A 27835-nucleotide genomic window follows, 5' to 3' on the forward strand; every position below is an offset into this window, starting at 1 on the left:
CATTTTAAGTACAAGTTTATGTAATTCGGTAAGACATTTTAATAAAAATGATAGATTGGTATATATACCGAAGGTAAAAATAAAGAAACAAATCACAAGATTGCGTAAGTATGTATTGCCATAGTCTCTACTTTATTTAGTCTCTGAGCTGATACTGTCAAAGATAGGCTGTTGTGTTTTGTGGTTTTCCTATAAGAAAAAGAAACGGTAAGTTTATCGATTATAATCATCAATGAATCTTACGAAACCATAATGTGCATAGATAATCAGATAATAGAGATGTTTAAAGAAAAACTCATGCCAAAACATCGTGTTTTTTCTGTAAATTATTACAGAAAAATGTTATCGTTAAATATTTTATCGGTTGTTTCACTATCTGTATCACTCCTCAAGGTTCAATGCATTATGTATCCCGATTTTGTATCTGGATAATGATAAAAAAAACATTACATTTTTGCAAAACACTTTTAAAAAAAAGAATACTCGCATTCGACGAAATTTACTTATGTTTTTCAAGTTACACGGGGAGTATTTCTCTTCGTGATAAAAAGGAGAGGTAGAAGAAAGCAGAAGCCTAAAATAAATATAACACTTTTCTGAAATCGACAAAAAAAAATTAGTATAAAGTTACCAATAATTGAAAAAGAAAGGATATGGGGTGTTCATCCATAACACAATCATGACAATTCAGTGCATGCATAGCAAAAATAACACTAGAAGCAAATGCGAGGAGCTGTTAAGATGCTGTACCTGTCAAAGTCGAAATGAGGTATTCAACAGAGAGAAAAAAAATAGAAACTAATTCCACCTTCAAAAATCATAATATTTTGAGCTCTTAAATGATACATGATTTAAGAAACACACTGCATCTACAAAAATAAACTAATAACTGGTGTTGCTTCAGACATGTGTATTAAGTATATTTTAACTGGCATCTAATTTCATGCCACTGTTCCGGTAAAAAGAATATACTTGATAATTACTTATTGTCGGTATGACACCGTTTCTTATCAACCTTTGTTAAATTTTATATCTGTATAATAATTCTTACAGATTTAGTTGACTCGGTAGATAGTTTCGAATCCATACAACCAGCATGTCGTCGTCTCTGATACTGACTGTAGCCAAGCCTTACCTGCAGAATTGATACATATTAACATATGTTCAAATTAAAAAGAAAACAGAAAAAATACATTTAGTTTTTGAAAATATTAGTGATTTTAATGATGCCTTGTGATTATATTAGCTATTGTTTATTACTATGTTATTTGGTAACTTGTGTAGATTTTTTTTATTAGCAATCATACTACATGTTCTTTCCAGAACGAGTGTCAAATGAGGATCAAACTATTCAAACATCCCATCTGCACTTGATATTATTCCAGTATTTTCTGCCCAACCTTTTATTGTGTTTAATTCTAGTAACCTATAGCTCAGATAAATAAACTTCTTACCATCATAAAGTTTCAATAACATCAATCTTGGCATGCTACCTAGTAAAATTCAACTTATAGACATTTGGAACGTAAACATCTCATATCAGAGGATCCAGTAACCAATATTTGTATTTAAACACATGTCTGTATCGTACTTTGAAGTTACAATGTTTCAATAGTTGCTCACTCGATCTTGTTCATGTTGTTAAGATTTTGGTTATGATTTGGCAACACGAAATGAAGGCCATACGAATATATGTGCAGATATATATAACATATTAACAAAGACCATAACATCAGTTAACAATATTTCATTAGTCTGATGAATCACATTCAATCCGAATTCGTGCCGTCGAAAAAAAAACACAGACCTAACAATTTTTATCTTAAAACTCCTCCTTGTAGAAATATGCAAGATTACAGGACAATATGTACATTTGTATGTCAACTGTGACACCCTACAAATAATATGATCGTCTATCTATAGAATGTTTATCTGATGCACCAACCGCATCCACGGAACCCCAGGTGTCATACGCCTAGAAGCTAGCATTTCTTTGCTGTCATACATTATCATTGATAAGGTCATAAATAGATAGGGTAGGATTACGGTGGTTGGAAGGATATTTGATAAAAGTTAATCCAGTGGTTGTAAGCAAACTCATCTAAGATGCAGGAATTAAATTAAGGAACACTAGAAACAACACAAAATGTAAAAAAAAATGTATATCCATGTAAGGCATTTTGACAAATATGTCAGGTTTATCCTAGTTAGCTAGCTGGGACGGGATTGTTTCCCTTAGAAAAAAAGTAAAATCACAAAAAAAACTGAACTCAGAGAAAAATCAATTAGGAAAGTCCATGATCACATGTCAAAATCAAATAACAAAACGCATCAAAAACGAATGGACATAGAACATGATGTAAATACCTAGTCTGCAATGAGCGGTTAAGCTAAGGAAGTACTTCTTTAGCTCAGTCGAGAAACGCGCTCCCTTTTAACACAGAGTTCTCGCGAGTCCCGGTAGACTCATGCGATTTTGCAGAATCATATTCTCCAGTTACATTGGCGCCCAACTAATAAAACACGGAGTTTAGAGGGGAACTCTAGCAAGGGTACGTTTGAGTGAGAGTAATATTGGTATGATGACTATTGAGGTGGGGAAGTGTAACGGGATTGATTCTTTTAGAACATGTGGTAGATACGTAGTCATCCGTAAGCGGGTGAGCTAGGTAAGTACTTATTTAGCTCAGTCGGTTAACGCGCTGCCTTATAACACAGAGGTCCCGGGTTAGAGTCACAGTGGAGACATGCCATTTTGCAAGTAAAATCATGCTCTCCGGTAACATAGCTAAAAACAACTGGTATTTCTTTCATTGATTATTTTCTTATTGTGTGTGGTGAAAGTTGGATTGTATATGTATACATTTTGAAAGTTTCTGTTACTCTATCTATGTTTGTGGATATTGGATTGATGATAGCTCGTGTAAATGTTTGCTTTTCCTTCATTTTGTTATATCCTATCAAAATGATACATACCTGCTCATTCAAAAAACAGTGGAACAGGCATATGAACAGACCCTGTTTAAAGGAAAATAAAAACAATAATATGTTTATAAATGATAAGATACATGTATATCAATCAATACCAATAGATAAAACACTAACAATTTAAAAAAAAAAAGGACTTAGTAATGACATGTTTCGAGATCGCTGATAAGGCTTCTTTATTGGCTAATTGCGTATGAACGAGCTAGACGAGCATTTTCTTAAAATCAGATTTATTTATTGCAATCGAATAGAAGGAGCAGGGAAGTCAAATTTAAAAATACGAAGCTCGAAACTTGTGATTAAATAGTCTAAAACATAGCCGTGAAAATTGAATCATGTCATAATTACTTCAAACTTTCAGTTTGTTGAATATGATATATTTGCAAGTTACAAAAACACACATTTGCACCGGTTTAACCATTTTCGTTATTTCCAATGCAATATCTAAAAAAAAATTGTTAAAAGAGTTATGCTATTTCCAATCAAACATATATCTCTGTTAATAAAGGATAATATGCACTGATCATTCAACCTGTCTGAGACATTGTTGTTATAAACGTTTGAATAATGTTTTATAAAATTTACAAAGCATTAATATTATTAAAAGGCATCTGTTTAATTTTTAAAAAAGGCTTATTTGTTCTGATGATCGACATTTTACAAAATATTGGTTATATAAAAATCTTACATATATAGTTTGAAAAACAGAGCACCTAAAGAGCAGTTTTCCATATGCCTGATATTCTTAAAAAGGATGAGAGGCACTGATTTTATACAATCATCCGGAACTTATATTCATCTTTGCTAAATCTCTGACAAGAACAATGCATGTATTACAAAGCAATTTTCAATATAGTGTTTTGCTTACAAGGACATCACTCTTACAAAAAAGACAACTTCTGTGAACCATTTCTCTGTGGCAACTTCGCAGTAACGTTTTTATATCGAGTGGTTATTTCCGATTTGAGACGATTTTATCGAGCATTCGTTTTGTAATATCGTTTCCTGAACAGATGGTTGCTATTTTTAGTGAAACTTGATCAATTTGGTAATCGTTAGTTTTTCTATGCTTTTATGACAAATGATTTTCTTTTTGTATTTTTTTGTTTGTATTTTTATTGGGTTGCTATTCTGTCTTCAACCTGTTATTATTGATATTTATTTGGTAATTTCCATCTATTTGGTACACTAAATTTATATCGAAATTAAAAGCTTCAAGTTTAATTTTGTTATACTTTAATATCCGATTGCCATGTGATTATGGACTTTCCGATTGGATTTTCCTCTGAGTTCAGTATTTTTGTGATTTTACTTTTTACAATTACTTTTTTAGATGCCTGCATTTAGTTTTGATTATTTCGTAAATGCTTTTGTCTAGGGGATAACTAAATTTGATATAGTGTACCTGGAGAGAATTGCAAATTGCAAAAAGGTATTGGAACATGACCAAATCATCGTTCAAAGAAAATGCTCCCAGCACCCAAGTTACACCAAACAACGGTAAAATGACACAAATGCTTTTTAAACCAGTCCTATCAAAAAGCAAGATGAATGTGTTATAACAAATACATATAAAGTATACATTTCTCAGGTCAGACGATATTACAGAGCGTTTATTGCTCACCTTATATGTACTGCAATGAACAGCAAGGTATGTGTCACATGTTGAACGAAGAAATCCTAAGCATATCCATGTTTTCCTTTTTGCTTAGGTTAGTGTTGTCCAGGTTGTAGTGTCCTACCTATTCTTTTTTGATTTGTCCAATTGTCGCTGTGTTTCATTTTTTTTATCATGACACTATATTTTATAATTTTGGGTTAAAATGTCCCGGAGGCTTTATTCTTTTTTTTTATTTTCGAGCCAATCGAGTTAGAGACAACAAAAGTAAACTTCAGTCGTGTTTTTTTTTAATCTTTCATTTAAATATGTGCTTTGACATATTTGTACCGAGCGATAATGGAAAAGCCAAGTGACTGTATTGACTTGTTATATAGATTACATGGAGTGCGCTGACCAAGTAACGTTTGATATGCAATGTATTGTCTTTATAGTTTACGAAGACAGTTATTACTTCCACTTTTTTGTGTTATTGAATTTGCTGTTACAAAATGTTAGAAATTATTATAAATTAAGGGATGTATCTCCCTCGTGCAAAGATCTGATTCCTATCACGAATTTTACTATACTTTTTTGACCTTTTGGATTATAGCTCTTCATCTTCTATATAAGCTTAGGTTTTGTAATATTTTGGCCACGATCATCACTGAAGAGATATGTATTATCGAAATGCGCATCTGGTACAGGAAAACTGATAACGTTAATGGTTTGACTCCCACTGGGTCATTGCCTCTGCTGGGGGACTGATTGTCCCTGAGGGTATCACCAGCCCAATAGTCAGAACTTCGGTACTGGCATGAAAATACGGATTTGTTTTGTTTTATTAAAATTTGCTGTTACAAAATGTTAAAAATTATTATAAATTAAGGAATGTATCTCCCTCACTCAACGCTCTGATTCCTTTTACGGATTTGGTTATACTTTTTGGACCTTTTGGATTATAGCTCTTCATCTTTTATATAAGCTAAGGTTTTGAAATATTCTGGCCACGATCATCACTGAGGAGACATGTATTATCGAAATGCGCATCTGGTGCAAAAAAAACTGATAACGTTAATGGTTTGACTTCCACTGGGTCATTGCTCTCCTGGTGGACTGTTTGTCCCCGAGGGTATCACCAGCCCAATAGTCAGAACTTCGGTACTGGCATGAAAATACGGGTTTGTTTTGTTTTATTAAAATTTGCTGTTACAAAATGTTAGAAATTATTATAAATTAAGGAATGTATCTCCCTCACTCAACGCTCTGATTCCTTTCACGGGTTTGGCTATACTTTTTGGACTTTTGGATTATAGCTCTTCATCTTTTATATAAGCTTTGGATTTCAAATATATTGGTCATGATCATCACCGAAGAGACATGTATCGTCGAAATCTGGTGCAGGAAAATTGGTACCGTTAATGTTATTAATGCCTATATTGCGTACATTTATTATTGGGATTTTAACATGATTTCTTAGGAAAAGCTGCATACTACTATGGGTGATATAGATTACAAGCGAGTTCTCATCAAGGCAGTATTTTTTGTTATTTGCTATTAAATGTTTATGACTAATGTCTTATGTCAAAAATGCATTAAAAGGATTGTTTACAAATTATGTTTTAGTAGTGATTCAATACATCGAAGTCTTACTTATATTTCGTTTGAAGTGTTTTGGCAGCTAACCCTGTACTGGTCAATATTTTATACACCGTAATGATGATAATAATTAGATTTATCTGAAATAGACAATGTGAAAATATAGATAATTAACTGAAAATACATTAGGAATACAAAAAAAAAGTAACTTCTGATCATTATGGCAATTTGATTTTTTGATGATATTTAATGTTGTTCTATGCATCTCTTTATCTGATTTGCATTGCCCTCCTACTTTTAAGCATGTTTATATTAACATTTTTTGTTTTGAATTTGAGTTATTGCACACAATACAGTTGTTATTAAATAAAACCTCTTAAGTCTTTGGAAATACACAGTGCGTCATATTGTTGTCATGGTGTAATTGCGTTTAATTTCATAACCATCTGACATTATCAAATGCTGCGTTTATGGCTATGTTGATTATTTTTTCCTTGAATAAAAGCCTATATAGCAATAGTTATGACACATCTTAGTATACAAAAGCCGAAAAAATGTCAATACCAAGCTATTGTTACTGAAGACATTCGGCACACCGAAACATAAAAAAAAGAAATATTGGTCTGATCAAGCATTTTTGACGTTTAATGACCAAATCTTAATTATTTCTTTTCATACTACTGTTGACAAAAGTTTTCGACAGTAAACATCATCCTCTGATTTACATTTGCAAAATATTATTGTACCTCTGTCGAACAATGTTTTTAAATATTTCTACCAGAAAATAGAAAATACTCAACCTTTTAAATGCTTCAAATGTATAATCTATATTTTCTTGCCTTTATCTTTTTTAGTGCTACTATGTTTGTTTTGTACTCCTATCTTTATAATATTTTTTTTTTTTTTTCATTTATTAGGAGAGATCTTAATACTGTTATATAAATTGTATACAAACGAGGTTTTGAGCCAAAAAATAATCACGAATATTAAAGGTTAAAATTAGAATGAAAAAAATAATGACAATTACACATTTAATAATTGATCATGATATTCTATGATTTGTTATATTATTGTCATGAAATACATACCAAAATAACCAGCAGTGCTGGTCCAATAAATGTCCAGATCAGATTTGACTCAAGGGTTAACCAACAACTCAAACAATTTAAGCAATATCTTGATGGTTATCAAATAAATATTTTACGATTTTCTTCTGTTTTGTAAATGTTCAGCGCATTCACACTTAAAATACATCAAGTATGCCCATCTAGCATGTGTTTGCTCAGTGTAATTTGCCTTCACACAGTAAAAGTAGACAGAAAATACAAGATGGAAACTCATAGGTAGAAAATAAAATAAAAATAAAAGACACGTCTTATAGCAATACGAATTCACATTTATATAAACATGTAATTTTGGGGAATAGGTCACGTTCGGTACGTAAGCCCAAACGACATAAATGGTAAACCACTATCTAAGAAGACACAAATGTCCTTAGATAGTTTAGACACATCGTATTGATCAACCATAGTAATACAAAATGTTACGAAGAAAATTAATATGTTTCTGGCTTATACTTTTATTTATGAATCACATTTAATTTGAAAATGAATTTGTTAATACGTACAATTGGTGATTGCCATATCCTTTGAGTCTTGTCGCTCCAGCTGAAATTCCAACTATAACAGCAGGAATAACTGGAATAAAGAAGTAATCCCTTTCTATAAATCAAAGCCTATGTACCCGAACCATCGTTATAAGTTCAATGACACAGTTGTTTTTGCTATTAACGTCAAGTTTTCTAGTAACAATATCTCTCCTGCACTGACTTGTAAGTAAAGTAACGATATAATCTCAGATTTCTCTATTTACTACGAATATTTGATTGTTTGCAGTATACTTTCATTCCTTGTTGCAACAAGAAAAAACGATAGTAGCCTGACATATCACAAAAAAATATTTTGTTCTATTTATTAAGATAACACAAATTCGTTAACAATATCAAAAACAAACAGGCTTTTCAGAAACTTACTTTATTCAGAAGCCTACTTTATTCTTTAGACTTTCAATTTGAAATGTTGCTACACGTAGGGTTTTATACTTACTCCAACATGCTGGTATCAGCTTACGGATAATAGAGCCTTTGTTAAAAATTATGACTACTATTCTCACTATCTGGATACCCTGCGCCAACATCAGTGCAAAGTCTGTCAGGAATAGATAATGCAAAACAATTGCAATCGCTGAACAAACAACCTTAAAAAAAATATACGAAAAAGTATAACACAAAATATAAATATGTGGCAATTATGTGTAAGCAGGTAAGTTTATACAATGCCAGTTGATTTTAGAATTGTTTATCTTTGTTCATAGATATGATTTAATTTTCTTTTATTTTTGTCGATTTTGACGTTTCAAAATGTTGAGTACTACCTCTATAAAGTATAGATTGTAGTTTAAAATTTAACCCTATATCATATAAATTTATATTTTGAATTTTAGTTCAAAAAGGTTAACCCGGCGTTGTAATTATAGTTTCTTGCTAGCATATACATTTTAATTTTGGTATCTTTGGTACAAAGAACGATCAAATGCATTTCATGTGCATCGTAGATTTGTGATGAACGTAAATTAACAGCTCTGCATTTTCGAGTCAAATAACGTGTACTTTAGGTCTGAGAAGCTTTTCGTTATACATTTTGAATATAAGCCGCTAGTAGGAAGATACATATAGCCCTCCTCATGTTTTGGGAAAATTGTGTTTAATTATTCGTATTTTTTTTTTGGTTTTGCAGTGGTGTTATCAGTTTTACTTCGAATGATATGCTTCTGATTTCAGTTTTGAATGTATCACCAATTATGTAATAAATAATGACTTTCCTGTGTTTGTTACCTTGTTCTCTGTTCTTGAAATACCAGCTAAAAAAATGACATATGACAAAAGTAATGCCACACATAAGTTCATCAGTGTTTGTGTTCTTTCATTTCTCACATACCTGAAAACATGACAATATAGATCGACATATGACAAGTATACGTATTCATTCAATCTATGATTGCATTCGTATCTTTGAGTCCAAATAACTAAACAAAATGTTATTCGAGAAGTTCTTAACCGACATTCGTTGTCAAGCTTTCGATATCACTAAAGATATGAAATATCAATTCATAATTTGCTCTTGATAATTATATTCTTAAAGTTTAACAAGTGCGATTGCATTAAAGGCTTCTATTGTATCGTTTTGGGCCATCTTCTCATGTTTACGTATATTTACAAGGTTTTTAGACGTTTATCAATAATCAAAAAGGTATTTACATTATCAGAGAGGGAGAAAAGATACAAGAGGGACGGTCACACTCAAAGATTTAAATAAACTGACTACGCTATTGCAAAAAGAAAAAAGACAAACAGACAAATAATTGTACACAAGATTCAACAAAGAAATATAAAGACTAAGTAAAACAAACCCCATCAAAGACCGGGGGTTGTCTCAGGTACTCCAGAATGGTAAGCAAATCAACATCCATATGAGATCATCCCAATTTTTGTGGGGTTTGTGTTGCTGAATTTTCTATGTTGTGTCTGATGTACTATTATTTGTCTTTTTGTTTGTAAGCCATGACATTGATTAAATCAAAATTTGAAAGATTGTGTATAGTAACTTAAATGACCTGAGAAATGGACGCAGAATGATATAAAAAAAGAAGATGTGGTTCTATTGCAAATGAGACAACTTTTAACAAAAGACCTAAATGCCACACACATTAACAACTATAGGTAACCGTACGGCCTTCAACAATGAGCATATCCCATACCGCATAGTCAGCTATAAAAGGCTCCGATAAGACAATGTAAAGCAATTCAAACGAGAAAACTAACGGCCTTATTTATGTAAACAAATGAACGAAAAATAAATATGTAACACATAAACAAACGAAAACCACTGAATTACAGGCTCCTGACTTGGGACAGGCACATACATAAATTATTTGGCGGGGTTAAACATGTAAGCGGGATCCCAACCACCCCCTCACTTGGGACAGTGGTATTACAGTACAACATAAGAACGAACTATAAAAATCAGTTGAAAAAGCTTAACTCATCAGAAAGACAAAAAATACAAGTGGACGTGGCCGGAAACTTATACATCACCACACAAAAAGACACAATCAACAAATCTGAGAGTACTCGCAGTTATCTGACAGCTAGTTCAAAGCCACTAACAACTAATAAAACAATCACGCATCTAAGACTAAACAATCAATCCGTACACATCCAACATCCAATGGATTTAGTGTAAAGACGTTATAAACAGCCAGAGGAAAACATGACCTTGTGCAATGCAAAGTTACAGGTATCGACAGATTGTAGATCCATGAATATGTATATGTATATAACATACTAGTAATATTTAGTTAGCATTAAATCTACTGATAACAAAATCAATATTTATACCAATAAAAACAATATTCAATGATCTTATTACAGTATTGAATAGGTACCCTTTTAGAATAAGTTTATTTACAGGAGCGACAAGTTTACATGGATGATTTCTAAATTTCCGGGCATGGTTAACAACATTTCCGTAAAAACGAGGATGTGCTATCCCGTTTTAAATAAGTTTTCTTAGTACAACCAAACTTCAAAACCAAATCTTTATATCTATGGAAAAATTTAGTAATTTATGGTGACGATATCCCTGGTTTTATAATTTACCAGTAATACATAGGTTGCGTTCGTTAAAATCAAAAAAGTCACAACAGACACGGGCATAACGAACAAGTTGTGAAATATAAACACCGTAAGATGGTGCCAAAGGAACATCACCATCTAAAAATAGAAAACTAACAATAGGGAACAAAAAATTGTCTCTTTTGTTGTAAATTTTAGTGTGTTGTTTCCCGTTTAAAACCGAAATATCTAAATCCAGGAAAAGACAGTTATTACCAAATAAATTTGATTTATCCAAAGTAAGTTCCTTGGTGTAAATTTCAGCAGTATTTTGAGAAAACTCGTAATTATTTAACGAAAAAATATCATCAAGATAACAGTAAGTGTTGTTGAATTTGTCAATTAAATGCAATTTCGACGGGTCTTTATGCTAATTTATGAGTCTAAATGATAATTTATCAATGAAAGTAAAGGTTTGAACGGTAAGAATTACCACTACTTCTACTATTATAAATTTCTATGAATACAAAATAGAAAAATATCTATAATAGCCTATTACGATGAAAAACATGTAAGTGATACTAAATATATAAATGAACTGAAACTAGACTTAAGGTTGATTGAATGATTAGTGAAAAGTCTGTATTTGCTTCTGATAATACGTTATACATATGCATGCAATTTTTCTATGTTGTGATGTTATCCTATTGTTTCAGAAAAAAAGGAGAAGGTTTGCATGGTTTTGGTGCCATCAAAACGTTAAATCCCGCTGCAAATATTTGCACCTGTCTTAAGTCAGGAATCTATTGTACAGAAGTTGTCGTTTGTTAATGTAATTTATACGTGTTTCTCGTTTCTCGTTTTTTGTATAGACTAGACCGTTGGTTTACCCGTTTAGATGGTTTTACACTAGTAATGTTGGGGCCCTTCATAACTTGTTGTTCGTAGTAAACCAAGGCTCCGCGTTGAAGGCCGTACATTGACCTATAATGGTTTACTTTTATAAATTGTTATTTGGATGGAGAGTTATCTCATAGGCACTCACACCACATCTTCCTATATCAAATTAATGCTGATTGACAACAACAACGATGCTTTCAATACGTATAACTTACCTCCAAAGAACTATGTGAACGACAATTGTAATGACTAGAAACAAGATTGATACTCCACATCCAATGGCTGATATGACACTCAATGGAAAATAGTGAGACGATGGCTTGTAAAAAGTGCAAAATCATATTTAGAAAAAAAGATGCATTCAATAAATGTATAAATGTGAATAATTTTTGAAATTATAAATACTCCTTATGTGATAAATGGTAAATCGATGTATCTGCATAAATATTTAAAAAGGGGGGAAATTTAATCAGTATAAGAGAGACCAGATATTCATACTATTGCGCTAAAATGAAACTGGCAATACATTGCATAAAAACGAAACCCCGATAAGACAACAGTCTACATAATACCTCACTTACTTTTTTTATTTGAGAATACAATCATTTTCTGAAAATCTTTAATTTCAAAATATGAATTTGTATCAAAACATGATCAATAGTTCCGATTCCATGACAACTAGCCCAAATTCTCTATTTACTTATTTGTTACTTAGTATAGTAAAAAAAATTCAATCCGAAATGATTTGAGAAGAGAGTTAAAGGATATCAAAGGAACACTCAACCTAAAGTCAGAATTAAACTGACAAACTCATGGCTTCAAAATAAACAGACTTATAGACAAACAAAAAACAAACCACATAACATAGACAAGTAATTTCTTCAATAGTAAATTAGATCAGTCAACTTTCACTCACAACTTTCGTTTTGATCACATTTTTTATTATTTCCTGAGGCGTACACGAACCCTTTAACTGTCATAACGTCACCAAAGAATACAATCAATCTACGTAGGTGCAGTTGGGTGTCATTAAGATAAGTCGCAGTCGGTTTGCAGATTTTTCGATTTTGGAAACATATTCCAAACTACTGTACTCTGATTTGTTCTGGTATCTATATTTGAATTTGAATTTAGATAACCGAATTGTATATAAATCGCAATCATCGTAAAACGCGGTTTTACTGTTGCGAATATCAATAAACCTAGCTCTACTACGCATCGTTATGTAATATTTGCGTTTGACGTGGGCCAGGATTCACCTGCAATACGTCATAAATATGAACGATAGTACATATTACGGGGCGGTGATAACCTGATGTCGAAGTGTCGGAATATATTCAGGGCGTAAATTGGTTATTTTCCACTCGTTTTGTTGGGTTAATGTCTCTTTGTCACAGTTTCCCTTACCATAATCGAATCTTTCTTACATGTCTGAAAATGTTGGCATTGCTAAATGTGTTATTTTTTGTTAGAATAAGAGGGTTTTTTAAATAAAAAAATCCACATAATTGATACACCTTACACTGTCATATTCCAAAAGGATCTACAATTTTGAAATTAGTGTGGCGTTCATTATCACTGAACTAGTATATATTTGTTTAGGTGCCAGCTGAAGGACGCCTCTGGGTGCGTGAATTTCTCGCTACATTGACGACCTGTTGATGAACTTCTGCGGTTGTTTTTTTCGTTGGTCGGGTTGTTGTCTCTTTGACACATTCCCTATTTCCATTCTCAATTGTGTACTCATGTCATTTAGTTTAGCAAAACATATAACCTGTACATTGCCCAACATATAGATACCGTCAGATTGTACGGTTTTAAATGTACAGCTGTGTATCGGAATGCTAGTTATTGTTTTAGGTTGATACAAAAATCAAATATGTTGTCATTGATCATCACGAAGGAGACATTTGTTGTTCGAAATACACATTCTGTGCATTAAATTTGGTGTTGTATTAGTTAAATATTCTACCAATAAAATCAATCTTGAAAGATTTAATTAAAGTCATAAATTGATTATCGTTCAAAATAAGATTATTTCAATAATCGCTAAGATATCCCCAAACATTTCTACATTTCTTCTGCGTTTTAAGTTAGTGTAGCTCACCTTTTAGAAAGTGTTGTAATTTTCCACCACACACATATATGTGTCATTAAATACATGTTGTTAAAGTCACAAAAACGGCTGTCCGCGGTATAGAGTGGACACTACGCCCAGGATGTCATTGACATAGGTTGGGCACCACGCAAACGGTGTACAATGGACGTGGACAGAGAGTGGAAGGCATTGGATTGTCCAACGTGGGCGAGTGGAAATTACAAATTCAACCTGGACCATAGTGTGAAAATGTTAACGATGTATCTTATTGTGAAACGTAAATAAATCAATTGGTAGTTGTAATTACATATAAATACAAATTGATTGTTCAAGTAAAAGATCTTCAAATGTTTACGATGTATCTTATTGTAAAACGTAAATAAATCAATTGGTAGTTGTAATAAAACACATACTGTTTTCCCTGGGCTCATCAATATGGCGAAATTAGTGGTGTGATTATATTCACATATTGTGTATGAATCTGAAGCGTCAACAAGTCGTGAACCAAAAGAAGACCACGCTCCATAAACAGTATTTCTACAAAACAAATTGTTTATTGAATAAAGAGTTATAAATGCTAAAGTTGAAATCATCCATTGCAAAATCCGACGGACATCATCGGATACACAATTTACAACGAATATGTTTAAAATGTAATAAAAATAATCATGTTCTCTTTTCCTAAAAAGGTCACATACCGAATGAAACTTATTAATGCGTTCTTATTCTATGAGCAACATGATATTCATAGACCAGAATCTACTGACACTTTGGTAACATTTACTATAAAGCAATCATTTTTAAAGGTTAATGTGTCTTTTTTTTGCTATGCTGTTTATATTTTGATTGCTTTTCAACATTGTATTGGTTGATTTTTGTACCATATCATATAGAAACAACTAGCTATGAGTGTAAAGATTTTTTTTTTATTTTGCTGAAATTGTTGTACCCTCGCGCCTTCTTAAGTATCATTTGAATATTGTTTATCTTGTTTGCAAGTGATTCAAATGATGATGCTCAATTAACAAAACTTAAATATTAAGAATCAATCAGCTGAGAGGAATCAAATGAAACATGGCAAAGCAGAACTGAAATCAATCAAAAGTTTTCAAATAGTTCTTCAGGAACGGACTAGGTTATTAAGGATTGATTGTTCTAGAACATGCCTTTTGTTCTCATTCTAGATTTTCATAACCAATCATTGTTCTTAAAAAATGCCTGTACCAAGTCAATAATATGACCGTTGTTTTCCACAAGATCCTTTGCAAATTGTGTGGAACCTTCCTTTTATAATTTAGATGTCGGCATTCATGTTATTAAAATATGTTTTATTTTATTAAATGTATGTTAACAGACGAAAAGATGGTTTTTTTTCTTGTTTTGTAATGTTGTGGCATGCTACAAATTACTATGCAGTTTCTGATTTGAATGTTGTTTCAGGCAGATATCTAACATGCTTCCAGTATATAGTTGTCACTTTTCACCAATACAAATGTTCTTAATTTATAAAGACTTCAAACTTACATAGCACTGAAATTCCAATGTCCACAAAATGGCATGGAGAAGTTATCCTTGATTAAAAGAAAAAAATGCAATTGTAATTTTTATACTTTAAACTTTTAAATTTTGCATTTATAGAACATTTTTAGATTTTGTATAATCAAAACCAATATTAGTAAGCGTACAGATAGAACAATCCCTTTAACGGTATTTTACATTCATTAAGTTTTATTCGTATGCAAAACAATCATGCTAAAGAAATGATACTTTCTTTAGACAAATACGAAACGAAATTTAAAGTAACAATATATTTATTTTATGGAATGGATCCAGCAAGTTTCGCAAAACATTAGATGTGTATAACACCACAGTAACAAATAATATTGTAGACAGTTTTTAAAATACTTTTACTTACCAAAATGTGGTCGAATTTTATAATTACGGAAAAATCTAAGCAAGATGTTCCATGAATCGTTAAATCCGTAATGATAGAATTAACATCATAACTCCCATTAAAAGGTTTTACATTCCTGAAATATATATATATATTACTAATAACAAAGCAAAATAAAATACGTGTGTCGCATCACTTGCTTGTGTAACGGTAGTGTGAACAAGCTTTCTATAATATTCAATATTTTCTAGACAAGACTGATCACAAAGATGTTTTTTCAACATTCAAAAGATATATTACATCACCAAGAACAGTATTACTTTGATGAGACTGTCATCAAAGTTAGATGTTTAGCTAGCTATAAAACCAGGTTTAATCCACCATTTTCTACATTTGAAAATACCTGTAACAATTCAGGAATATGACAATTCTTATCCATTCGTTTATGATGAGTTTTGTTATTTGCTTTTGCCATGTGATTATGGACTGATTTTCCTCTAAGTTCAGTATTTTTGTGATTTTACTTATTAATAAAAATGCAAAGATAAGATCTTTGGTAAGAACAAATCAAACGTTTGATTGTATCTACCCGCAAATAATTGGAAAACAGCTATCATTCAATGCAAATATAGAAGCGTGAATAAAAAAAACAAGTCGACGGGTAAATGAAAAAAAAAATCCGATTTTAGTTGAATAATTTGAGGTGCATCATGAACATAATTATGTAGTCTTCAATCTTTTTTTTTATCAACACGTGTTAGTTGATTCAACAAGGGTACATGAATGAGTGTCCAGTTGCTTTGTTTAATACAATTTCATGTGTTTATCAGATGAAATTAAAGAAGAAAAAAGGAATAATGTTAGTCTTTTAAAGTTTACTATTTAATAGCAACTTCAAATAACAAACAAATTATGGTTAGTCTACTACGGTATTACCAACTAAGTACTTCGTTGCATGACAATACGGTTTTGGGTTTGTACAATCTAATGTTACAAAATGTTTTAATTTGTTTTCGATAAAGAATATATCTCCCTCATGGATTTTATTCCTGGCCATACGCTTTGTGCATTATAATTTAAAGCTATTATGATTTTAAATTATCTCTTTTTTTTTTATAAAATCTGTGGGTCTCAAGCATCACTGAAGAGACAATAATTGTCAAAATGCGCATCTGGTGTAATTGGTACCGTTAATATTATTACCCATCTAGTATCAAATACTTCGGAAACAGTCCTGAAATACTTCTATAGAATGTGCTGCTATATCCAGTCAAACCTTAAATAGAAATATTGAAAATCAATTTGTTTAGTTCATGAGTAATCGTCAAATCATTATTTGAATCAAGATTGTTTTTCTCATTTAAAGCACATAAGAGAATAACGGGTATTTAATGGCTCAATACAAACATGAATATTCAGTACTATATAACAAAAAAATATATAAAATAGAAACATTTTATGTTTTTAACCGACAAACTGAGTAAGAATTGTTGACATCTTTGTAATCTAAAGCTGTTGAAACAGAAATGTCTATCCTATCCATTGTTATAATATTGTTCGTTTCTGTGTGTGTTACATTTTAACGTTGAGTCGTTTGTGTTTTCTCTTATTTTTGTGATATTGAGATAAGACGTGGCACGGTACTTGTCTATCCCAGGTTCATTTATTTGGTTTTGATGTTATATTTGTTATTCTCGTGGTGTTTTGTCTGTTACTTGGTCCGTTTCTGTGTGTGTTGCGTTTCGGTGTTGTGTCGTTGTTCTCCTCTTATATTTAATGCGTTTCCCTCGGTTTTAGTTTGATACCCCGATTTTGTTTTTTGTCCCTGGATTTATGAGTTTTGAACAGCGGTATACTACTGTTGCCTTTATCTATCCGTAAGTATTTTCCCGATTCTATGATCTTACGTATTTATGTCATATATTTATTGGAGGCATATCAAAATAAATAAAGGTTAGCGTAGTATTCTGCTGTTCATTAATCGATTTAGAAACAAACAAATCCGGGCTACAAACTTAAACTGAGAAAACGCATCTATAAAATACTTTTGGCAAAGTTGTAAGTTTAAGCTGACCACCTTTCTCACTAGAAAAATCCAAATCATCGAGATCTGAAATGTTCCGACATTAAACGTTTTGCTTATTATGTGAAATGTAGTTTCAGAGTAAATCAATATCCTCTGTTGTAAATTGTTTGAACACATGTTGTTCAGCGAGTGCAATCCTGACAAGTAGCAGCAACATGGATATGCAAATATACCAGCAATAATTTTCTATAATAATATGCAAAGAAATTCAAACTGCTTAGTAACAACAGTTTCATGTAAACCACTAAAAGACAAATTAATTTTGATTAAATAAAAGATTACTTATGGTTAGTTTTTTCGCTCAATCGATTGATGAATTTCGAATAGTGGTATTCTTCTGTTTATTTAGGCAAAATTAAATTTATCTAAAAAGTTTATATGAATCTTAAGTAAAAAAAGCATAATTTAAGTACTAATTGAAACTACATATTTTGAAATTGTAGGAAGCCCCTTTGCGAGCTGCTAAGTAGACAAATCTGACTCAGATTTTAACCTTTTATATGCATTTTTGCTACTTTGGTTTCAAATAGAAGGAAAAGAAAGCTAGTATTTGCTGCAATTTTGATAAATTTTCTTTTATGGAATGTAAGGCTAATATGAAGAGAAAATGGATGTTGTAAGGCAAATATTTTACCCTGTGTCGTAGTTACAAAATCACAAGGTCATTTCATCTGACAAAAATGCCTTGATATCACATAAGTAAATACTTAAGAAAGCATGTTTAAAACAAAGTTTAATCCACAAAAAATACTGAACTCCGGAAAAAACAAATCAAAACTGATAGTACCTAATCAAATATCAAAATCAAAAGCTCAAACAAATTAACTGAAAGGATAACAACTGTCATATATTCCTGACTTGTAACAGGCATTAACTTATGCAAAACGTTGTGTTTTAGCTTTTAATTTCGGCGTTTGATTAATGACTTTCCGTTTTGTTTTGACTTTTCCATGGAGGTGAGTATTTTCGGGATTTTACTTTTAACAATGTTGAGTGTAAATGCGTTTCATTGTTACCTTTAATTCAGGTTTTGCTCTAAAAATAATTTTGTAATTTCCCCTATTGAACATTTCTCTCCCTTACAATATGAGAGCATTCTATAAGGTAATTTTTGTGAACACGTATACGGAAATACCAAGCATTCATATCTTTTTAAGTTTTTTTACTTGTTTGTAGAACACTAAGAATTTAACTTCTTGAATAGTATATAAAATTATTATGACATAATTAGAGTTGAATGTTCTGTAAATTTATTAAAACCAATGTCATGAATATACAAAAAAAAAGCTATAAAGAGTACGCATCAGCTATATTATTGACAAGAGTATCAGAATTAGTATCTTTTTCTTCATTTTGCTTTCTTCCAAATCGTTGTGTTTTATATTTTCATGTTGGGTGTATACCGCCTCAATTACGAACGGTCTGTGTAGTATCCAAGTTATCAAGAGCTAGCTCGTAAAATATTAAGCAACTGCTTAAAAATAAAGTTTGTTGGTTTAATTTCATAATGTTCGATCTAGGGTTCAAGGAATAAAGTAATTCCGATACCAGTGCTATTTTTGTTTTAAATGTGTCATTTATTTACCGTTACACGTGTTCTTTGTCAGTGTAATTTCAGTCTGTGTTTCTGATATCCACGAGTCTGACGTTTTCAGGCGATCAGGAACATGTATCTCATCCGACGAAGTCTTCCCTATTTGTATTACTGTAATAGTTGATTTAATTTAAATAAATGGTTTATAATAAAGATACATAAGTATTTTATATTACAGATTAATGGTAATTATAACTTATTTTGTATGCGATGGATAAGTTCTGTAATGCTTGTTTATATGACAAAAATTGCAAATTTCACAGAATGACTATCAGAACCAATACATCCAATTTGAATGTTACTGCTTGCATGCTTTGATAACGCAATGCTTGCTATTTTGTACCAGAAATAATCATGCTAATATGTAAATCATAATTTACAATATACTCATTGGCAATCATACCACATTTCTTTTTTTATAATAAGAATCTATCGTTAATGCTTTTTTACAACAATATCACGTTTTACGATAATTTTAAGTTCAGGAATTCTGCCTAAACATTTTAAACAGCTACCAGAAAAACCCACTTTATAGCGAAAATACGACTTATTTAGAAGCAACAATGTAACGATTGACTTAACATTGATTCAATGATATCGTGCATCGGAAATGAATGCATTTATTCTAAAACCAGTTGTTTGCATGCTAGAGGTTATTGTGTCTACGTATATGTTATTGATGATATGATGCGTAACCCCAAACATGCGGGAATGTGCTTGATTTTCACACGAATAAGGCAAGATTTTTCAACTAGATTTTTCGTGGTCAGCGGCTTATATGTCAGTAACATCGGATACAGTCTTCTGAATTTAACTGTTCGTATTGCTGTGTGTGTGGTCTTTATTCAACATGGCTTGAGTCATGGGAAAGGTCTGAGATATAAGTTACTATAAGAGCGTTATACAAGTTTTGGTTTAAACGAACTTACGTACTAACATTACATAAACAATAGATATTCACAAATTAAAATTATTACAAACAAGAAACAAAGTAAATCCAAAAACTTACCAACATTTCCCCTTGCTACGACAAGGGAGAATTCACCGTCCAACACATCATTAAATGCTTTAGTAAAGTCAGAAACTGCGCGTACGAGTGAAGTAATACCACCTGACCCCTGGTTAAAAAAAGATAGATCACGAATATCGATAAATATCTTAATACCAGCAGTGAACCATCACTTATATTAGCTAGGGGTTTGGCTAGCCATGAAACCAGTTGCAACCTATATATTTTTTCTCACAAAAAGTTTTATGCCAATTAAGGAACATGGCAGCTGTTATCAAGTAGTCAGCGGTTTCTATGTATGTTGATGTTTGTTTTTACTGCACCTCAGTGTGTCTGTTTTTCTATTGTATCCCTCTGATAGTGGATATGTTTCCCACGGTTTTAGTGTGTAACCCGAATATGCTTTGTCTAATCGATTAATGACTTTACTAATTATTTTGGTTTCATCTTGTGTATTTCCCCTTTGTCAAAAAACTACCTTTTTTCCTTCCCATACACATAACTTCAATCTTTTCGAGTCGTCGATCATTGATATTAAAAAGAAACTGTGCGATTTGAGAAATACTTTTATCACATACCTTTCCGTATTTTCGTGAATTGATAAATTTAAGTTTAAAATGGACACCAATGTTTTTATTCTAAATCGTAAGTTCATGTTAGGTGGATGTTCTTTGATTTAATTTACCAGAAGCATTTTTTTAATTTAAAAAAAAAATTAATTAGATTAAGAATCGATTTTGCAAGGGCTGTATAGCCAGTCAAGGTCGTTAAAAAGTTCCTTTTGTTGAAGATTAAGAGATACAATCTGTCAATACATATAAGGTATAACATTGATCATGGAAATGTGGAATGTGTCAAAAAGACAACAACCCTACCAAAATGCTGAAAACAGCCGCAAGCAACCAAAGGGTTTTCAATGCAGCGAGAAACTCACACCCCAGAAGGCGTTCATCGCCTGGCCCCTAAACAAATTGGTATACTAGTTTAGTGATAATGGTCGTAATACTAAACTCCGAATTATACACAAGAAACTAAAACTATCGAGATCGGTATCTTTCCTTTCAAACAACCCAATCGTACAAACTGATAATTCCTAAAAAAAAACACACTAAGATCTGTAAATCTGGTTTTTCAGTTGGAATAGGTATCAAATCTTATAAAAACCCGATCGTATATATTGAGATTTCTATTGTAAAATATAAACCTGGACGTTAAGCTCATTCCATTGTTGATAGTTTCTGTCGTCTAGTAAATTGTTGCACAGAGTACCAAAGATCTGAAAGACAAATATGAACGAAGTAAATATGTATTAGCCAAATCAACCTATGGCCTAAATTCTCATATAGTGGTGCTCGGTAAAATCTATAAAAGAACATGGAGGACAAACGATATCAGAGGGACAGTCAAATTCATAAATCGATAATCAACTGACAACGCCATGGCTAAAAATGATAAGGACAAATAGACAAACAATAGTACACACGACACAACATAGAAAACTAAAGAATAAACAATACGAACCCCACTAATAACTAGGAGTATATACACAGATTGTCCGACTATACGGTCGACAATTTGAGTATACGTATATTGTCATGATCATACGCGTATGTTCTGGAACATGTAAATGAAAAAGATTTGTCCGCTCAAATGGTCAAAGAAAGTTAGTACAAATACAACACTGCCCGTCCCTGAATCTTAATAAATTCGACTGTAAGGGGACGCTTACAACCAATATGTATTATAAATAGATGATTTTTTATTTCCTATTGCTAATCATCTATTTTTAGAAGGCGAGGCTCCGTTGTCACAATCTAATGATATTTATTTATTTTATTCATGTATGTGATTGTATTTTGTATGTATTTACCTCTTGTTTCACATGTGAATATGACGGATTTTTTTTAAAAAGCATATTGTATTATATATTGTTTTGTATATATCTCAACTTTTTCGATTTGCTCGTGTTTGTAACAACGTATCAGATTTTATTGCAAGAACTATTCATTAGCGGATACATGTAGAGAAGGTTAAGAAGGCATACGCCTCTTCCCCCTTTTCTAGCACTTGTCATAAGGCTGTTTTAGAAATAAATTCATGGAAGCGATGGATTTGTTGGAAATTTACACATGTCCTGAGACGTGATATTCGAATGAAATCCTGAGCGTTAGCGAGGATAAAATCAACGACTAACACGGCCCAGGCCACGTGTAAATTTACAAGCATGACCCTTTCAAAGAGACAAGGGATGTAGCAAGTGAGTATTCACTCCCATTGCACAATTCCTCTCAAATGAAGGGAAAACTTAATTACACTAAAAAAAAAGTTCAACAGCTGTAATGTTTACCTACAAAAACATGTTAAACCTCACACACCCCAGCTTATAATAACCTTGCTGAATGTTGATCCCAAGTCAATAATCTCAAGCTAGATTAAAAGAAAGTCTAAGGTACGGACAATTTGATTTTCGAGGAAGGGATATTTTAAGATAAAACAATGACCCTGATGTTTGTCTGAAAAACTGGCCGTACCTGAAATGAAAACAATAATCATGCCCACTTTTTGAATATTAGAACAAACAAATTACAACCAAATTATTTAGCACTCCTTGTATAAAACGGGCTTGGTAAGGTTTAATGGTTAAATGCCCTGTTACTTGGGTATGCACATATAAACACTGCACTTGACTAAGACAGATAAAACAAGATAGTATTATTATATGTTGATTAGATAGACATTATTGTACGGATGACTTATTTTGCAAAAGAGATGGTGAAACACGCTTGATTTAACAGCTATGTATTTAGAAGTTGTTTACATCTGGAAAGTTCTGGTTATATTTCTTGCATTGCTTCATAATACAAAAGTGTGTGCAAAATGAATTTGAATTGCGTAATTTACCTCAAGTTGATCAGATGTATGTTTGTCTTTGTGTTCTGTAACATACTTGGCGATATCATTCAATATAGCCGATGACGTAAGCAGATCACCAGACCGTAGTTCGTTGTTATCTCTAGTTATGTTTTCTAGATCTTCCAAGATTAGGGTCACATTATCATAGTCACTGGCTCCAGCTAATAACTTAGTCTTTATGCATGAAAACAACAATTTCTAGATAAATGATATAGAGGTATCAATATAACTGTACTTATTTATCTGTCAAATATCCAGAACGTTTTAGATATATATCTCCATGATGTGTTATTTTTTTGTTATTTAAACTGACGTTGACAATGTAAACTATGTCATTATGTTAGCTTATAAATCAATACAATGGCTATCATTTTCAAATGGTAACTTGAATGGAGAGTTGCCGCATTGGTGCTTATACCAATATTCATACAATTTATCGCTTTAAAAAGTCTGAAATATGTTATTTATGAATAAGTCATAGTATACTCAGTGTACCTGTGATTTGATATTTTGTATTGATTTACTAATACAATTGCTGTAGTTCGGTTCCTCCCATTTCCCAAAGCTACTGCAGTATCTTGACACATAACCTGTATAATACCCACTGCATTTTAAGGTAGCTATTGTGTTTTGTGTAGTTATGCTGCATATAGTATCGAAATTGTCCACATTTTCTGCACAAAGATTTGAAGAATCTACAATAGGACAGTAAAGGGTAACTAAACATGCAATATTATCATGATTATCATTAATTTATTTATGAAGGTGATAGCAAAATAGTGAGTAAAAATGTGATAAAGAGTAGTTTGTTGTTATGAAGATGTTTTTTTGTGTCAAAATAATAAGATACTGGTAGAGTACATACTGAGAGGTATTACAAAAACATAGCTCAAATATAAACAACCCAACAATAATATCCATATTAGGTTGGAGTACTCTCTAACTTTTATACTATACTTAAATTTGGATCGTCCTGTTCAGCTTGGTTTTATTTATTACATTTTGCCACTTACAAGCTAACCAAAACAAACATCAAATTTTTAAACATGGATTTTGAAGATTTATAATTTATAATAACGTTAACTTTGTTAAAAAATTCAGTTTGCATACAAATGAATTATGCATTTAAACAGGTATATATGTTTCGTAAACACCACAAATTCGTTGTTACAATGAGATTGGGTTAGGTAAATGTGTAAATTACAAAAAGTGAAATTTGCAGATTATGAGCAATGTTAAGCATGAGAAGTGAACACAACAATAGATCTAAACTATTTTCATTTATAACCATTAAGGGATTCTTATTTGTTTACATTTAACACCGACTCCTACCAAGAAATAATAATAAAAAAAAACCATCTCTTTTACAAATGCATGCTACCAAGTCAGGAATATGACAGTTGTTATCCATTCGTTTGATGTGTTTGGACTTTTGATTTTGCCTTTTGATTTTTGATTTTCCTTTTTGAATTTTCCTCGGAGTTCAGTATTTTTGTGTTTTTACTTTTCATTATACGATATACGTATTGTTATATAACACAAAACACAACTATGAAATAAATAGCGAGTAGTGCCATCCTTGTTATCATATAACGAATAAAAAATGTGTACGTGCATTTTATTTTACAACAAAGCAAATCGACTTAAAAAAAATGATAATAAATAATGGCGTAAGTAAATTAGCGAGAGGAAAATTAAACTAGCAAAATAAATTATGATTCAAATAAACTTGAAAAGGACCGAAACCAACATTAGTGACAAGATAAACAGCTCATACTTTGCATGTATAAACCTTCTCGTCTATGGAAATTTCAAATCAGTAAAAACAAAAGTACCAATTACAATAATAAAAAAAATCTATAGATCAGACGAGTTCACACATATCTGAGATAGAGAAATGACTCATTGTGAGCAGCAACCATATAAGAAGGAAACAAAGTTGTGTTATCAACTGACTACCTTGTAACTGTCTTGTCGTAAATCTTAATTTTGATTGGATAGATGTATTCAGCATAGTCAAGAACATTATCTAAATAGCGGAAAGTTAGACTGACGAAAACTGCCTACTTGATTTCTTTCTTTCTAAGAGGTTCCTGTATGAAGCCAGCCTCATAAGTCAACAAGAAGAGGTTGAAAAAAGTAAAATCACAAAAATACTGAACTCAGAGGAAAATCAATTTGGAAAGTCCATAATCACATGGCAAAATCAAAAAACAAAACGCATCAAAAACGAATGGACAAGAACTGTCATATTCCTGACTTGGTACAGGCATTTTCAAATGTAGAAAATGGTGGTTTAAACCTGGTTCTATAGCGCTAACCCTCTCACTAAAATAACAGTCTCATCAAATTCCGTTACATTTACATAATGCGTTAAATAAACAGTCACAATCAATAAAATAGTCAAAATATGGGAACATCAGTCATCATCGTATAACAATTTAACAGGACACAACAACATCTACTATCTACGAACACATGGATTGATTTGAGTGTCTGACGTCAGAAAAATTATATACGTCACATAAATTTGTCGTTCAATGTGCATACAATAGTTATCAAAAGTACCTGGATTATAAACAATTTTAAATTTTACATAGGCAATGAGCGCAGACAGGGTTAAAAAATCAAAAGTATGTAAGAATAAATTACAGAAATCGAACTAGTCCAAAAGTTATACATAGAATTTATGAGAATCCAAAACTTTTAAAAGGAACAATTTAACAGGACACAAAAACCTATCCACGAACACATGGATCTACTTGAGTGTCCGACGTCAGAATACGTCACATAAATTTGTCGTTCAATGTGCATACAAACAATTTTAAAATTTGAACTTACTGTGGTAATCAATATAACAATGGACATATTATGTTTAATATTTAATGGCTTAACCCATCAGTTTAAATGATAACACAGTGTTATTGGCAAATTTTGGAATTTCGGGTCCTCAATGCTTTTCAACTTTGTACTTGTTTAGCTTTTAAACTATTTTGATCTGAGCGTCACTGATGAGTCTGGTGTAAACGAAACGCGTGTCTGGCGTATTAAATGATAATTCTGATACCTTTGATAACTAATTAAAAGAAGAGTTTCACATATTTTCAAAGCTTTCTTTTTTCTTTTGTATCTGAATAATTGTTATAACAATGTAAAGTATAATACACCCTCAATGAAATTTCAAACATCACTTGTGGATGAATATTGTGTAAGGCAATAATTTGCACATTGATAAGATGAACTCCAAGTTTTGCATATTTTTTTTCATGGCAGATACAATAAAATACGATTTAAATCAAATGTTCAAAAGTATCACCGATCTTTATAAACTTATTGCGTTTTCACCGTCTAATGTTATCAACATCTACGCGTTCATTCTTTTTCAATACAAACGACCGTACTGCATATAGAAAAATATGTATATCCTATCCGTTCATTCGATGTAATGGTGTATACAATACATGCATGTACTTAATTTGGTAATTTGTTTCTAAAAGTATGTGGTCAATTGTATAATGAATCCGAGATAAATAAATGAAAAACATTTGATCCAATATTTGCTCTTACCTGTACATTTTTCACCAATCCAGCCACCAACACACGAGCAGTCTAAATCACCATTATTGTTTTGACTGCAAGACCCACCGTTTGAACAGTACTCAGGATGACAAGAATAGTCTGTGAAGACATTTAGTTTGATTATATACATGTAGCTCTTCAACTGTTTTATAAAATTGAGAATAGAAATGGTAAAGGAGATAAAAACCCGACCAACAGCAGACATTCTTTGTTTTCAAATATATGGCTTTATCTCTTGTGGAGAATGGTCTCAATGGCAATCATACCACATTTTCTTATTTTTATATATATATGTGAGTGTTCCTGATGACGGTCAATCCAGAAAAACACATTTTATATAGACTTTACACACGTGATATTAGTGTTTAAGTTAATATCAGGCATTCAAATAATAATAAAACTTAATAAAACAACCTTAAATAATTTTTCATACTCAAAGAGTTAATATTGCTATCAAAATGATGTCAATATATGTTCGTGGAGTTCGAGTTATCGTTTAAATTAAACTGTATTGAGTAAACAAATAAATGGAAATGTTTAACGACCTTGACTGTATTGAGTAGCACAACATGAGGCATTATATATTTCTTGGGTACAGAAGATGGTTTCGTTTGTTTTGTTGATACGGTATCAAACAATCTTGAGATGTGCATTATTTACTGTCGTGGTTGTGATTTTTTCATTGGTTTTAATTCAGTGAAATTGATTGCCTATGTTGATTGCTTTTTTATTGCTACTCTAAATTCAAATATTTTGAAGGCTGTTATTGTTTTTTTGTGATCTGCGCTGACATAAAAAAAATATATCACATTCCCAAAGTTGCCACCGTCAATTTTGATTTAACGGTCGCAAATCTCCGTTTTACTGTCTCCGCTACGCCTCAACAGTAAAACTGCATTTGCGACC

The 27835-nt window shown here is 31.7% G+C and overlaps 1 protein-coding gene across 1 annotated transcript; it reads right to left on the bottom strand.

Moving 5' to 3' along the window:
• LOC134709173 (adhesion G-protein coupled receptor D1-like) lies at positions 1-27027 on the bottom strand. The gene is made up of 20 exons (XM_063569352.1): positions 26918-27027; positions 23846-24045; positions 23339-23524; positions 21642-21713; positions 20438-20546; positions 19420-19539; positions 16952-17024; positions 15770-15884; positions 15379-15425; positions 14268-14391; positions 11972-12075; positions 9078-9180; positions 8290-8440; positions 7812-7881; positions 7273-7339; positions 6239-6324; positions 4394-4520; positions 2977-3018; positions 1052-1135; positions 1-189 (listed from the first exon to the last, which is right to left on the bottom strand). The coding sequence occupies exons 9-20, from the start codon at positions 15411-15413 to the stop codon at positions 133-135; spliced, it is 1050 nt and encodes a 349-aa protein (XP_063425422.1). The 5' UTR covers positions 15414-15425; positions 15770-15884; positions 16952-17024; positions 19420-19539; positions 20438-20546; positions 21642-21713; positions 23339-23524; positions 23846-24045; positions 26918-27027; the 3' UTR covers positions 1-132.
• Between the last annotated feature and the right edge of the window lie 808 nt (positions 27028-27835).

This window comes from Mytilus trossulus, chromosome 3 (assembly GCF_036588685.1).
Source record: "Mytilus trossulus isolate FHL-02 chromosome 3, PNRI_Mtr1.1.1.hap1, whole genome shotgun sequence".
NCBI classification, from domain to species: domain Eukaryota; kingdom Metazoa; phylum Mollusca; class Bivalvia; order Mytilida; family Mytilidae; genus Mytilus; species Mytilus trossulus.